General features: G+C 35.5%; 1 protein-coding gene across 1 annotated transcript; it reads right to left on the reverse strand.

Moving 5' to 3' along the window:
* Nucleotides 1–12,559: 12,559 nt before the first annotated feature.
* On the reverse strand, nt 12,560–14,447 carry LOC110097023. Its single transcript, XM_020823230.2, has 2 exons — nt 14,030–14,447; nt 12,560–12,861 (listed from the first exon to the last, which is right to left on the reverse strand). The coding sequence occupies exons 1-2, from the start codon at nt 14,192–14,194 to the stop codon at nt 12,673–12,675; spliced, it is 354 nt and encodes a 117-aa protein (XP_020678889.1). The 5' UTR covers nt 14,195–14,447; the 3' UTR covers nt 12,560–12,672.
* Between the last annotated feature and the right edge of the window lie 2,060 nt (nt 14,448–16,507).

Here is a 16,507-nt window from a genome sequence, read left to right on the forward strand (position 1 = left end):
TGTTACGAAGACTATTTTATTGATTTGACCCATGTTTACATTAACTTACTGATTTCTGGACTATACTATTTTAGTGGCTTTCACATCATACTATTATATTATTTTATAGATTTTATTACTACTGCTTGTGAGTTTTACTGTTTTTTCACATATTTTTAATTACATGATTGCTACTATTATAAAGTGATTGATGTCATGCATAATGCTGCTTTATCATGCTTTAAATTTTAGTTATAGGATTTAGTGGCATGTTGAGTTTTTTAGCTCATTATATATGATTTAAATAACTTCAGGTCAAGGTAGATGATCAGAAGTGTGAGATTAATCATGATTACGCGGGCTTTACTTTTTTTATTTTAATTATTCTTTTGTATTCAGTATTGGATGATGTGTTGTATTTATATGATTCATGAGTATTGTGCATGATAATTAGAGCAATGAATATTGATATAAATTAATGTTTTGATTACTATATTATTTTTGTTGATATTTCTATTGATAAGATAAAATAAATAGTTCTGGGTGTTGTTATATTAAAGATAAAATAACTATTATTCTAATTTAGATTCTAGGGCATAACAGAACACAAGTAATAATTCGTGTTAACATATTTTTAATGGCTTGTGTATAAGCATCATTAACTCCTTCCTTTCTAGAACTCTCTAGAGCACTTCTCTTGAAACTTTATAATATATTTTCTCTAAATCAATAAATATCATATGTAAATCTTCCTCACTCTCTCAATATTTTTTTCATCAAAGCTCTAATAAAATGTATAACTTCCATAATAGACTTGTTCGACATGATCCAACCTGATTATGAGAAACATTAGTATCATCTCGTAATGTATGCTCAATTACTCACTCCCATAGTTTTAATGTATGACACATTAACTTAATCTTCTTTTATTAGCACACTCTTATCATCATCTTTATTCTTAAAAAATTGGAGCCAACACACTCTATCTTCACTCATCTGACATCTTTTTAGCCTTCAAAATAGTATTAAAAAGTTTAATAAGCCAAGAAATTCTGTGATCTCCTAAGCATTCTCATATAGCTATTGGAATATCATGTCTAGCTATTTTTCTACACTTTATTTTTCTTAAACTCTCTCCAACTTTGATTTTACTAATACAATGATAAAAATAAAAATTTGCATTTTCATTTAGGGTGCAAGGTCACTAAATTAAATTGTATTCTCTCAATCTTCATTGAAAGATTTATCAAAATGTATTATCTACCCATATTGAATATCCTCTTCTAAGAAAAACACTTTTTTATATTCATCATAAATACACTTTATTTGAATTAGATCCTTCTCTTATCTCTTAGCTTGGTCACTTATAAATATATCTTTCACTCTTTTTATTATCTAATCTACTATATAAATCACTTAAAACTAAATTTTTTGCATCACATATTATTTTCTTAGACTCCATGTGGGCCTCTATATATTTCTTAATTTTCTGAGCTTTTACATCTAAATCATGTTATAACAAAGCTTCTTATTTTTTATTATTTATTATATATTTTGATTTCATTACAACTATTATTACTACTATAAGCTTTTTCCTTTTGATTCTTCAAGCACATAATTTACAACATTCTTAATATCACATAACAAAGAGAGAGAGAGGAGGTATTTCACTCATTTACTACAATAAGTGATTGCAGATTTTTCTCCCCAACTTTCTTAATCTCTTAATGACTAACAGGTGTTTATCGTATTCTTTCATGTTGTATCTTTCTTTTAATCCACTGCAGCTATTTTTACTAGTACATTTCAACTTTAGATTCAAAGATTCAGATGTCTCTTTGCATATGATAAGTATTTTCTAGCTATTCTCCATTTCTTCTCTATCTCATGTTATTATTACTAATGGTTCTCCTTCTATTGTTGCTATAAAGGGCATTGGAAATCCTTCTAAATATATATTCTTTCAAATATTTTATGTGCTTTTAGAATTTTCTATAATTATATCACATATTTATTATATTATTAAACTCATAATTATTTCGTAGTATTTTATTTCTTTCATTGTGATTTTTGCGATCTCAACTTAAAGATTGATGGAGGTGTTGCAACTGGTGGAACCTACTACATAATAACCAACGAAATTTTTGCTCTCTTATTTAATGTTACTTTGCATCAATGGTATTGTGGGTTGGGCCACCCTCCAAATTCTTCAAAAAAATTTCTTCTCCTTACTCAAAGTTCAATTGTCATGCCCATATATTGGTTTAACAACATTGCATGTCTTTTTCTTCTCATACCACACTACAGGAAAAATGCGAAAAACCAGCGGTTTTTTCTGGCGGCTTATATGGTAAAACCGGCGGTTTTCAAATATACCGGAGGCTTATCGGCGGTTCTTAAGCCGCCAGTAAAAATGGTGTAGGAAACATTTACCGGCAGTTTTATTAGGCAACGGCTTTCCGGCGGCCAACACCGCCGGTGGCTACCATATTTTTTTACCGGCGGTGTTCCGGCCGTTAAGCCGCCAGTTATTTTACTGACGACTAACCGGCGGACACTTTACCGATAGCGGGCCGGCGGTCACAGTGATCGTCGTGCGTTCAAATACTCGACGGCCAGCGTCGGTACACCGCCGTTACCAGTTCCGACGGTTACGCGGCGGTCTGACCGACGGTATTACCGGCGGTATGCATCGCCGGGCTTTCACCGGATAACCGCCGGTATATTACCGGCGGTGTAAGGAAATTACCGGCGGCGTCAATTAGCCGTCCGGTATCGTCGTTTCCATAATAACAGAAAAACATTAGAGATTACCTTCAAATCCCGGTTTTTCTTCAACTCACACAAAAACTAGGGTAGCCGGTGTGAGATCGACGGCGGCAAGATAGCAGAGCTTGATCGCGCGATAGGCGGCCGGTGTGGGGTCGGCAGTCAGAGAGAGTTCGTCGGCGGTCGGAGAGAGGTCGTCGGCGGCAAGACAGTATGCTCGATCTAGCGAGAGGCGGGCGGAGGCGACGGCAGAGCTCGTCCGAAGAGAGAGAAGGAAATAATAGAAATGAAATGTGAGGCTCGGGCCTGTTAATTTTAGAGCATTTACTAGCGGTCTTCCGGCGGTCACGACCGCCGGTATTAGCATCACTTATCAACGGCGGTCTCCGCCGCCGGTAAACCGTCGGTAAAATTGACATCCGGCGGTTTAGCCGGCGGTTACAGGACCGTCGCTATTGCCGACGGCTTAACGTTACAAAACCCTCGGTTAGGCATCCGGTAATCGCCGGCGGCCACACCGCTGGTAAACCGCCGATAATACCGGCGGTTATATGACCGCCGGTAATCGGCGTTTTTCCTGTAGTGCCACTAGTCATTGTAATCTTATTTTTTAATGAGTTGTCTCTTAAACATTTGAAGATTTTGTCTTGTCCTTACTCAATTAGGATTCCATTATGTTGTTACTATTCTTGATGATTATTCAAGAGTCACTTTGATCTATTTACTCAAAATATTAGTCATAGACTCTTAATGAATTTCAAACATTTTATCGAAAAATATAAAAATTATGAACCAATAATAGTCTAGAATTTATTTGATTTCAATTTCAAATTCATAATTTCTTCTTTGAGAATAGTATTATTCATTGAACCTCTTTTCCCTATAATCAAGGTCATATAGATCATTAATCAATGATAGTCAATGCTTCAAATTGATTCAAGTAATGTATTCTTCAATGAAGATATTAATGAGGTAGTTTATATGGAGCAATCACATGTCATGGGAGAATCTTATTTCTCTGCTCAAGAATGCTATCTATAATGCAAAATTTTTATCGAGATTAGCCTTCATAGTTGCACCAAATAGTATTTTATCTTTACTAGGCATACACCATTAGGCTCAATTATGTTTGTTCTGTATGTTGTTGACATCTTATTGAAGTGATTAAAAAAACATCTATCTCTTGAAGAAATTGACATTCTAGGTTGTAAATATGATGATATCCCTACAAATACTAAAACTAATTTTGATAATGAGGAACCTTTTGATGATAAGTTATCAGTATAAAAAACTAGCAAAATTTTTTATTTATCTGATTGTTACTAAGCTTGATATTCCATTCACTATTGGATTGTGAGCCAACATATGAATACTCCAAATCATAAGCATTGAGAGATTATTTTTGCATAATGAAAACTCCAAATCATAAGCATTGAGAGATTATTTTTGCATATTCCTAAGTATAGTAAAGAGACTCTTGAAAAAATTTACTTTATATATGTCTAAGCATTTGGATGTGAAAGCATTCTCAAATGCTAATTATGTTGGCTCAGTTTATTACAAAAAATTAACTTTTGGTTGTTTTTTTCGTTGGAACTCGTTGAGTCGCCTGAAAATAAATAAGAAATATGACTTATTTCTACATCATGTGCTGCATGCTATTGTGACACATGAGGCAACTTTTAAAAGTCGCACTCCTTAATAATTTGATCACAGCCTCCTACAGCTATATTTAGTCCTCATGCTATGTAGAACTCATTATCACAGGATTACGTTTGGCACGGCTTTCTTAATGCTTTGTAAAGCTATTTTTTATTACAAAAATATTTTGAAAGCAGCAAAAAAACAGTGGTCTAAAGCTGTCCCAAAAAGTCTAAGGTTTCATTTGGGACGGCTTTTTTACTATTTCTTAAAGCAGTTTTTAAATTTTTGTACTCAAAACTGCTTTAAGAAGCAGTAATAAAGTCATTTCAAACGAAGCCTAACTCCCGCTTGAATTAGTAACAAATCTTAACTACTTTTGTAGCTGAACGAGATTGATTATCACATTAATTTGAGCATACTCATGATGTCCTTGCTCTATCTGAAATGTATCCTGAATGCTGATTTTGAACTTTTTTTTGTTATTTCAGTAGTAACATATACTTCTATGATATTATTGAACATTAAAAAAGAGTATATATATATATATATATGATAGCTTATGTGCAACTGCTGTTGAGTAGAATTAAAATCATGTATGTTGGAAATGTGTTTCTGCTATCAGTAACCAAGGATTGCTTTGAAGAATATAGGTAAAAGGGGTTGTAAGGTACATGAGCACATGTAAGTCTCTCTTTAATTTCAATAAAAATATGGCCAATAAAGTTAGTCCATTTAAATTCTTATTTTTCTAATTTTTAATTAGAGCTATGATAATACTATTCTTTAACTAATCATGTATAAAATTAGCATTTAATAAAAACTTTGTATAATGGGTATATTATGGGCTGTTGGTTGGATTACCTTAAGGTGTAAATTATTCCAATTGCAAGAGTTTTATAAATTTTGGTGTTTGATTGGAATACAAAATAAGAATTTTATGGACCTTCTTCCTAATGGATATCAAGAATCCACAAAGTGAAATTCCCTGCAAATATTATATATTATCAACTTATGCAAATATTAAATATTTAACATGTTATATTTGAAAATTGTGGAGGTGCCATTGGGAATTTGGTTCCATCTTAAATGCTAACTGCAAATATAAAGCGTATGTGGAATTCACATACAATCATTAATTTTTATACTAGAAAACTGCTTTAAAAAATAATAAAAAAGTCGTCCCAAAGGAAGCCTTAGACATTAAGGCAGTTGCTTTGGATGCAGAAGTTTATGGCGACCTTGTTAGAATATATCTGCAGATAGAGATAGCTTATCCGGTTTCCAGCACTTGAACACTGTTGTGTGAGCACTACCTCTGTGTCCTGTCTGCCTGTCATACTGCCATTAGCGGCTAAGTCAGGATTTGCTCCCCATAATATACTTTATATACTGTAGCTTTGTAAAGCTGAGAGTTAATGAGAATCAAGGAATTATTCTGAAGCTTTAACTTCTATTCTCTGTTTTTTGCGTCCTAAATGTTTTCAATGCAGGATGTTTACATGGTATCAAAGCTAAAGATTCAGTGAGCAAACAATGGCGAATCCTGAATCAACTTCTTCCGCTATGTCTGCTTCGGCGTCGGCGTCTTCTCTCTCAGCTGCTATGTCGGAGATCACTATCCCTTCTTCGTTGAAGTTTCTGATGAGCAATCTGAAGAACATTGTTTCTACTTCTCTCACTAATGAAAACTATCCTATTTGGTGTCTACAAGTGTTCAAGTTGTTTTCGGCAAATGGTTTTGAGGGTTACTGACTGGAGCTGTTGCTCCTCCGGTGGAATCCGACTCCCAGGATCTGTAGATCTGGAAGATGGTAGATCAAAATCTTGTTTCTGCATTGATGTCCACCATTTCTACCTCTGTATTGCATTATATATTGTCTCTTTCTACCGCTCATGAGATCTGGGTGATGTTGGAGAATCGCCTTCAGCCAACGAATCGCTCGCGTGTGATTCAACTTAAAAATCAACTGCACCAAATACAGATGAAGGAATCTACAATGACACAATATTTGGCTCAGATCAAAGCCATAGTTGATAATATTGTGGCTTCAGGTGGACACATAGACGTTGAAGATATTATTCTTCACACTTTAAATGGACTCCCCTCTATTTACAATCCTTTTAAATCTGCAATCCGCACAACTCAAGGTTCTATTAGCCTGGACACTTTGTATTCGTATCTTTGCAGTGAGGAGATAAATTTAAACAATGAGCAGCTGAAGGATTCTCAGCTTCCGTCTGAGCATTCGGCTCTGTGGACAATCAGATTTAACACCAATCGTGGTCGATCTGCCTCGTGAGGCAGAGGCAGAGGAGCTTCCTTCAGGACAAACAATGCAGGTCCTGGCTTAAACAATTCTCCAGCTGTTCAGCCTATCAGTTATCCTGTTCGAAATCAGTCCAGTCCGTCTGGTGTTCGTCCAACGTGTCAAATATGTGGCATGGTTGGTCATGTTGCACTCAACTGTTGGCATCGGTGCAATATGCAGTATGCTCCAACAAATTCCACGAACCCAGCTCCACCTCCTCTGACGTATCTCACAAACTCTAACATCGGATTAAATGCACCAGTTACTGAATGGGTGCTTGATACGGGAGCTTCTACTCATCTTACATCTGATGCAAATCAGTTACAAATGCCCTCACCTTATTTCGGTCCTGATTCTGTCTCTGTTGCAAGTGGTGGAACGTTACCTATTCATCAGTCCGGGCAAGGAATTCTCCCACTTCCTGATACAAATCGTAAGCTGCATCTTAAAAATCTCCTTTATGTTCCATTGCTTTCTCATAATCTCCTTTCCATTCACAAATTAACATCTGACAATAATTGTTCAATCTTGTTTGATTCTCATGGCTTTCTCATCAAGGATCTCTCGGACAATAGTATTCTTCTTCGTGGCAAAGCACAAGATGGACTCTATCCACTCCGATCCACATCTACCCGTTATCAGTCAGCTTTTCATTCATCCATTAGATCGACTACTTCGTGGCATGCTCGTTTGGGGCATCCAAGTATTGGTACTTTAAGGACTTTAGCTTCTATAGTTCCTACTATATGTACTCCTTCTACTACTTTTGTTTGCTCTTCTTGTAATGTGGCTAAAAGTCACAAACTGCCCTTCTCTTTATCTCAAAGCAATGTAATTAAACCTTTTCAATTAATACACTCAGATGTTTGGGGACCTGCACCTGTTCCTTCTCTAAATGGATTTCAATACTATGTTGTCTTTATAGATGATTACACTCGTTATACTTGGCTTTATTTGCTACATTCTAAAGACGAAGTGTATTTGAAATTTCAGCATTTATTTCAGCTTGTACAAAATACCTTTAAAACTTCAATTCAAACATTTTGAATTGATGGAGGAGGAGAATATTTAAGTCACCAATTTCAAAATTTTCTACTTCAACATGGAATCACACATCAGTTCAGCTGTCCTTATACGCCTGAACAAAATGGGCTTGCAGAATGCAAGCATCGTCATCTACTAGAAACGACTCGTGCTCTACTTCATGCTTCCAAACTTCCTTTTAAATTTTGGGCTGAAGCTCTCATGACTTCGAATTATTTAATTAATATCCTACATACTAAAGCACGTAATCTCAACATTCCATATAAACTTTTTTATCATATTCTACCTTCCTACTCGCATCTCAGAACCTTTGGTTGTTTATGTTATCCCTGGCTTCAACCAATATCTCTCCACAAAATAGCTCCTCGCTCACAAGAATGTATCTTTCTAGGTTATTCTTCCATCCACAAAGGTTATCGTTGCTTCAATATTCTTAATAATAAGGTCATTGTGTCTCGTCATGTTCAATTTTATGAGCATATATTTCCTTATTCTTCAACTCACATACTCCATCCACTGCACCTATATCAACACTTCAAAATCCATTACTACTCACTCCGGTTTCAATTCCCACTCCACTATAGACCTACCAATCTTTGTCTACTGCTCCTACACAACAAATGCCACATACCACTTCTCCACCTCAATCACATAATGAATTCTCTGCTTCACTGTCTTCTTCCATGCCTGTATCTACAGACGTCCCTTCCTCCTTACCTACCACCACTTCACCTCCTGTTCACCACATGTTAACAAGACAGAAGACTGGCCATTCCAAACCGAAGGTCATTTTTTATTTGCTCATTGTTCCCTATTCAACAACTGCTCCGACCTCTTATCATCAAGCACTTAAATCTGAATGTTGGAGACTAGCAATGGCAGATGAATTTCTAGCATTGCAGCAAAAAGGTACTTGGAGTTTACAACCACCGCCAACAAATAAACCTATTTTAGGCTGCAAATGGATCTTCAAACTGAAAACTACATCAGATGGCACGATTGATCGCCATAAAGCAAGGCTAGCTAGTTGCACAAGGTTTTGATCAAGAGCATGGTGTCAATTTCACTGAGACATTTAGTCCCGTTGCCAAGTTACCAACCATTCGTCTATTGTTTCTCTTCTTGCCCTTCATCACATAAGTGGCAAACTCTTCAATTTGATATCTCAAATGCCTTTTTACATGGAGACCTTCATGAGGAAGTTTATATGAAACAACCTCCTGGCTTTGCCGATACAACTCATCCTCACTATGTGTCTCGTCTTCACAAAGCTATTTATGGGCTTAAACAAGCACCACATCAATGGTACAATAAACTAACTACCTTTCTCGTTCAGTTTGGCTTCGGTTTCAGCAAGGCTGATCCTTCGCTGCTCATTTATCGCAAGGATTTGGTCCGACTTTATCTTCTCATATATGTGGATGACTTGCTTCTTACTGGTAACCACACTCCTACCATTGACAAACTGTTACTGCAACTTAAAACTGCCTTTTCTCTTAAGCAACTAGGTGCAATTGACACCTTTCTTGGCATTCAAATCAAGCGGCAACCTGGTGCTCTCATCCTGCATCAAACTAAGTATGCAACTGATCTCCTACATTCAGCTGGCTTCTCCAGTTGCACACCAGTTCCTACACCTCTTACGCTGAAGCCATCTAAAGTTGTTGCTGCCCAGCAGCCATTTTTTTATCCCAATTTATATCGTTGTTTAGCTGGGTCACTTAACTATCTTACTATTACCCGCCCGGACATTGCCTTCGCTGTTAATTATATCTGTCAGCATATGCATGCACCTACAAATGCAGATTTTCTTGCAGTTAAAAGGCTTTTATGGTATATCCAGGGAACCAAAGCTTTTGGTCTACCGTTAACACCCGACACACTCCAACTCACGACCTTTGTTGACGCTGATTGGGCTTCCGATCCAGCAGATCGTAAATCAGTTACTGGATTCTGTACTTATCTCGGGTCAAATCTCATTTCCTGGTGTGTTAAAAAGCAAGTCACAGTCGCTAAATCTTCCACTGAGGCTGAATATAGAGCCCTTTCTTCTGCAATGTCTGATATTATATGGCTTCGTCGCTTATTGGATGATCTATCCTTATTGCAGTCCGGGCCTACTACCATTTTTTGTGACAATACTTTAGCTATTGCGTTAGCTCACAATCCTGTGTTTCACTCACGCACGAAACATATTGAGATTGACTATCATTTTATTAGCCAACATATACAGCTTAAAGCGGTCTCCATTCGGCACATTCACTCCAAGAATCAAATTGCAGATATTCTTACTAAGCCCTTATCTCCTCTTCATTTCAACCAATTACGCGACAAACTCACCATTCGCTCCTCCAATGCTGAGTTTGAGGGGGACTGTTAGAATATATCTGCAGATAGAGATAGCTTATCCGGTTTCCAGCACTTGAACACTGTTGTGTGAGCACTACCTCTGTGTCCTATCTGCCTGTCATACTGCCATTAGCGGCTAAGTCAGGATTTGCTCCCCATAATATACTTTATATACTGTAGCTTTGTAAAGCTGGGAGTTAATGAGAATCAAGGAATTATTCTGAAGCTTTAACTTCTCTTCTCTGTTTTTTGCTTCCTAAGGTTTTCAATGCAGGATGTTTACAGACCATGCATAGTTATGTGTGCACCACAATCTGCGACATCTTTATTTTTTTTTTTTTTGGGGACATTTGAGTCAGTAAGGTAAACTCATACACACATCATCACATACGTAAGTTTTAAATTTAAGACCTATCGGTTAGTAGCCACAGCCCCCAACAAACAGTCCAAGATGAACTACTTTTATGTAATCATTGCCTAAAGATCGCTTCTTTGTTGGAAACTTTGCATGCCACCCAAGGACTGATCAAGAAATGTTTCTTTTAGTTGATATCTTCTCAATTATCTCTCATACTGGATTGTTCTCAACATGTTCTTGTAACCTTTTATGCATTAGAATCTAACATGAATGCTATATGTGAAATGAATTGGGTCTGGTTTACAAAAAAGGTGGCGATTTGATTTCAACTTGGGAAATATTTTCAATTTTATTGGATGTAGAGGATCCCTTTTGAAAATTTATGTTAACGGTCATGGAACTTTCCCTGTTACCTTTCTTGTTCGTTTGATATTTTCTTGATTTCTATCTATTCAATGCTGATGATACTTTGGATTTAGTAGGATTTGAAGGGGCTCCCTACTCTGAAATTTGACATAGCAGCTGCTGCAAATGAACTAGTGCAGGTTTATTTTCACATCGTAGCCAAGTTAATGCAATTCTACCACTTTTCCTTATACATTTTACCTTAATTAACTTTGTCTCAATTTTTGGTCGGATCTTCTGCTTTGTATCTTGCATGCCTATATCCGCAAGTTTTTTTCCCTACAACATTTGCTTCAGGAATGCTACTCCCATAATCTCTCTAATTACAATTATTTCGCATTCTATCCTTCATAATTTTATCACACATGCATCTTGAAGATTTTGTGTCACACTCAATTTAGGTTTCGTTTGGGACTGCTTTTTTTGTCGTTTCTTAAAGCAACTTTCAAGTATTAAAAAGCTGCTTTATGAAGCACTAAAAAAGTAGTCCCAAACAAAACCTTGATCTTATTTACAAATCTGATATTTCTGTTCTTGGAAGCCTTCAGCACAGTTTTAGAATGCTTCCAGTTGTCCATAAAGTGGAACTAAAGTGTTTTTTGTCTGCATATTGCAGAAGAAACAGCTCAGTTCAATGCTGGATGAAGAGCCGAGCCTGATGGAGTAGAGAGATGCAATAGCTAGGCGACTTCAACAATACAAGTCAGGAGGAGATGAAATTGATTCGGTTGCATGGAAATAATATAGGCTATAGAACAAAGCTCCATTTTAACGGTATTCTTTTTCAACTTACTGATGAATAATATCTGCAGATTAAACGGTCTAAGGAGGAAAGGTAAAACTTGTGCTATATATCTTACCTCGGTTTTCATTCATTTGTTCATTTAGGAGAGAAAATTTTAATTTTTTACTAGAAATCTGTTTTAAGAATCAGTAAAAAAGATGTTCCAAACGGAACTTTAATCTGCTAAAATTTGGACAGCACTATATGTGACTTATGGGGTGAATATCTCGTATAGAACTACATCCATGATACTGTCAGCGTTGGACTGTCTGAATTCAGCCGATCTTAACGTTATTCTTATTCTTTTGATAGTTGTGACGTTCACAGTTCATTTACTTGTCTTCTTTTTTTGATCTCTCATCTTCTACATTAATATTTGTTATGTTACAGAGAGTAGATTTCTGCTGGGCCATTTGTAGGCGGCTCTTTTAGTGAAATGTTTATGCGCGTGTGAAAAAAAGTTGTTCTATTAGGTAAAGAAAGGACATACAATTATAAGATGAAGGATCATGCCAACTGAAACCTTATGTTTGTTTTGGTTGATGGCTTCTCAAGAAAACTTTACCAGTTTCTTAAGAATAATTTGTTGTAGTTTAATGCAGATTTTTCGTATGTAAGATGGTAATAGCCTTATCAGATCATCTCTAGCTGAAAAACTCATTTTACACTCTAAAATATAGTAATACTTCAAAATGCAGTAATTTATCTCCAATTTAACTTTATTTCTTTACCCACAAAAAAAAAAAAAAAATATTGTGTATATTCTTTCTTAATCACACGCGGTAGCCCTTCTCCCCTTAGCTTTCTCTGTTTCAGCAAAAAATACGTTTGTGAACAGCGCGTCATTAATATTGACATCGCACTGTTCACGAATGAGATAATGGAGCGCCTTTTGTTGTTCGATTGGAGAAGTTCGCAGTGCCAAATAGGAGTTTAAAATTAGATTGGAGATGCCCTTAAAAGGATGATAGGAATATCTTATTTTTGCGAGAAAGTTGAACAATTGAAAAAATTAAACAGAATAGCAGTATTCATTTTCTTAATTTACCCTTGGAGCGTGCTATAAACTCATCCAAAGTCAGGCCCTTCTCTAGATACTCAATGCAGGATGGATCAAACGGTCCCTTTATTACATCAATTGACTGAATGATAGCTTTTGCAAGTAGAACACTCTTTGAAGGATCTATTGCAGTTCTGGAACTTAAGCTGGATGAGCATCCCTAACAACCGCAGGGCATCCATTTTCAGTCCAAATCATAAATCATATACTAACACTCAAGTAAATGATCAAAAATGAAACTATAAACTTTTCGGGTGTGGGGAGTTTAGGTTTTGTTTGGAACAACTTTCTTAATATTTTATAAAATTATTGTAGAGAAATTATTTTTTTTAAATTGTTCTAGAAAGTAGCTTTTTGGTTTTTTTTTTTTTTCTTTCAAACATAAAAAAGTGGCCAAATAGAAATTACGATAGTAGTTTGAAAAACAAAGCATAAAATTATCCCTAGGCTTCGTGTGGGACAACTTTAGACTACTACTTATTTCTACTTTTAAGATATGTTTGCATTAAAAAGCAACTTTATAAACCAGTAAGATAGTTGTCTTTGGCTTTGTTTGGGAAAGACTTCTTTGCTGCTTTCTAAAACGACTTTTTAATAAAAAAGATTATTGAGTTAGAAATTCTTGTATTAAAAAACAGTTTTGTAAAGCAACAAAAAAACTGTCCCAAATGAAATATTAGTCTCACTTTTTAAGTTTTCAATTTTAATCCCTCAATTTTATTTTGGGGGTTTTACATACATACCACTTTATTTCATGCTATTTATATATCTAACACTCCAAATATTAATATTACATAACTACCACCCATATAACAAATTTGAGTGCATGGAATGAAATATTAAAATTTATAAGATTGTATGAATGGTAGAAATGAATTGTATGAGTGATATATTTGATATTAAAGTTGTATATGGCTGGTAGGCATGTAATATTAATGTTTTGGATGTTAGATATGTAAATAACATGAAATAAAGTGGTATGTATGTAAATTTTCGTTTTATTTTTTCTTTGGATGGAGATTATTAGAGGAAAGCTTTTCATTATAATATTTTTGAATTTTTTAGAATTAATCTTACTATGAAATACATTATTTGAGCTTCAATGAGTGTAAAACACACTCATAAAAATTTTTCTCCATCAATTTTAATCTTAAAAACAGCTAAATTTCATGTAAGATTAATTGATTTATGTTTGATAAGTCGAGAAATTAAATTAAAAAACTACAAAAATCTTGTACTAAAAAAAATATCTACAAAATCTAAGAATCATTTCGATCATTTATTGTGATTTAAAAGAACCAGAAAATAATTTCCAAAGCAAGCAGTACCTTAAATATGAGTACTTGCTCCACTACACCGTCCACTGTGGCTACAACAAGAAGAACTTCGGATCGAGCTGATTCAGTGTAGGACTCAAGCGTTGCCATCTCTGCATTGTATTCATCCTCTTCTTCTTCTTCTTCTTCTTCAACATTAATTATTGTCTTCCTCATACCTGATCACCCTTCTCCTTGCTCTGCAAAACTTGAACATTGGAACGTCTTGGACTTCCTGAAGCTAAGGTTGGAAATCTTTGAACGAAAGAGGAGGTCACTGGAACTGGCTTGTGGTTGGAGATGGCCGGAGGAAGGAAGGCATGGCCTGTGGATGAGCATAGTTGAGATTTAGTGATCTTCGGTGGCTTCAAATCTGATGGGATAAGGTAGTTTTCTTGGCTTTTGTTTGCCTCTCAATTATCTCAATTATTATTTTTAGATTTGTTAGTGCATTGATATCAAGTTGATTCAAGATTTATTCGAAGTCCACTTCATTTAAGATTGAAATAAGCTAAATTTAATCATAGTTGTTTTCTATCTGAATTTTAAGCCATAGGTAATCATCAAGGCCGCAACCATCACCCATCGCCGGTCTCCACCGACCACCACCGTTGACCGCCATAGGCCACCACCGCTATCGTTGTCATTATCATTGAACTTTAAACTACATTTATTAATTCTAACCAAATAAAAAAAGAACATTCACCTGCATTTACTTTATATTTATTCAAACAACTCTAAATTATTACTTTTATATTGCATTCTACTATTCATTTTAAATTAATTTTTTTAAATGTATTCCTTTTTAGCCAACCAAACAAACCCTTAGTTAGTGTATTTTTGCTTCGAATAAGTTTATTTACTTATTTGTTTAGTTTAAGGGTGTAAATGAGTCGAGTCAGCTCAAGTCTCCTCCTATTTGAATTTTCATTTGATTCATCAATCGAGAATTCGAGATTGATCCCAAACTTAATTCTACAAGTTCGAATCATATTATTTATTAGGTAAGAGATGAAATCATTTTGATTAAAGCATCTATTGTAATAAAGATGAAAAAATCAACAAAAAATTAATAGAGGAGAAATAATAACCAAGCGAGATACATTTTTATAAATATTTAAATAATTTAATAATTTAATATATTTAAGTGTGCATTATATTAACTTTTAAAAAAAAAAACGAGTTAAGGTAGGCAAAATATATTTTTTATTTTCATTTTTAAGGTAGCAAAATGAGCCCACACCTTTCAAATAAGATAAAAAACAGTTTTTTTTTTCTCATTAAAATAAACCAAACTTTTTTTAAGGCCACACATTATATAGTTTATATTTTATTTTATTCAAATCCGATAAATTAAAATATTAATAACTGCAATTTTAAAGAGTCAGCCACACGCAAAAAAATAAAAAAAAAATAAAAATGTGTCACCTCATTTAGTTAACAAATAACTAATAACTTCGAGAAAAAAAAAATTATACTGAAAACAGATTAATACCCACCGTTGCTTGTCCGGGTGGTGAAGACTGAAGAGCCGGCTGGACAAAGCCTAGGTCCCTGGTTCGAATCCATTGGCAAGCAGTGAAAGCCGTAAGTGTTAGATCGTATAAATTGGTGTGTGTTGCATGCTAGGTCGATCAGATTTTCACTGGCCTAAGAACAGTGCTTCCTCAGAAAAAAACACCTACAAGAAAGCCGCTGATCTTCACCGACGTCATGTTTCTTTTCAACCTGGTGATCTCGTTCTTATACGACTTCATAAAGACCGTTTTCCCGCCGGTGCAAATTCAAAATTGAGTCCTCGTAAATTCGGGCCCGTGCCTATTCTCAAACGTATTAACGACAATGCTTATGTCGTCGATCTGCCGGACACTATGCATACCTCAAAGACCTTCAATGTCGAGGATCTCTTTCCGTATCATCCTCCTGATGATGCAGGCAGTTCACATATTCAGGTGGAACCTGAAATTTCTATAGCGGGAGGAACCTGATGTGGTTCCAGGCACCAGTTAATAAGCAGCTCTTGGGGAACATCAGATCGCTAAGGCGACGGCTTGCCACGTGGCCACTTCCGCTGTCAGGACGCTTGCCACCGTGGCCACTACTCTGAAGGAATTCCTATTCTCCACCTCTGCTCCTAACGACTTCATCATTAGCTTTGCTTAATACTTAGTTATTTTTCGATATTATTATTGTTAATTGTCTCCTGTTATATGCCTTGTCGATGGAGGAGGCATGCTAGTTTTTTTCCACTTATTAAAATTAAGCTATCGTTACTGTTCCATTGCGTATTCCTTTGAAAGCAGGGTCTTCGATTGCAGGTTTCGCGGAGGTTTTCCGATCAGGTTCTACACCATTGTGACGTTCACAGTTCATTTACTTGTCTTCTTTTTTTGATCTCTTATCTTCTACAGTAGATTTCTGCTGGGCCATTTCTAGGCGGCTCTTTTAGTGAGAAGTTTTTGCGCGTGTGAAAAAAAGTTGTTCTATTAG

Source organism: Dendrobium catenatum, unplaced genomic scaffold, assembly GCF_001605985.2.
Source record: "Dendrobium catenatum unplaced genomic scaffold, ASM160598v2 fragScaff_scaffold_760, whole genome shotgun sequence".
Classification (NCBI taxonomy): Eukaryota; Viridiplantae; Streptophyta; class Magnoliopsida; order Asparagales; family Orchidaceae; genus Dendrobium; species Dendrobium catenatum.

What these genes read in the sequence shown, in the direction of transcription:
- LOC110097023 (XM_020823230.2), bottom strand. Translation starts at nt 14,194, where the DNA reads ATGAGGAAGACAATAATTAATGTTGAAGAAGAAGAAGAAGAAGAAGAG. An exon ending in AGCAAGTACTCATATTTAAG is followed by an intron (nt 12,862 to 14,029) that starts GTACTGCTTGCT and finishes TGCGGTTGTTAG; the next exon opens with GGATGCTCATCCAGCTTAAG.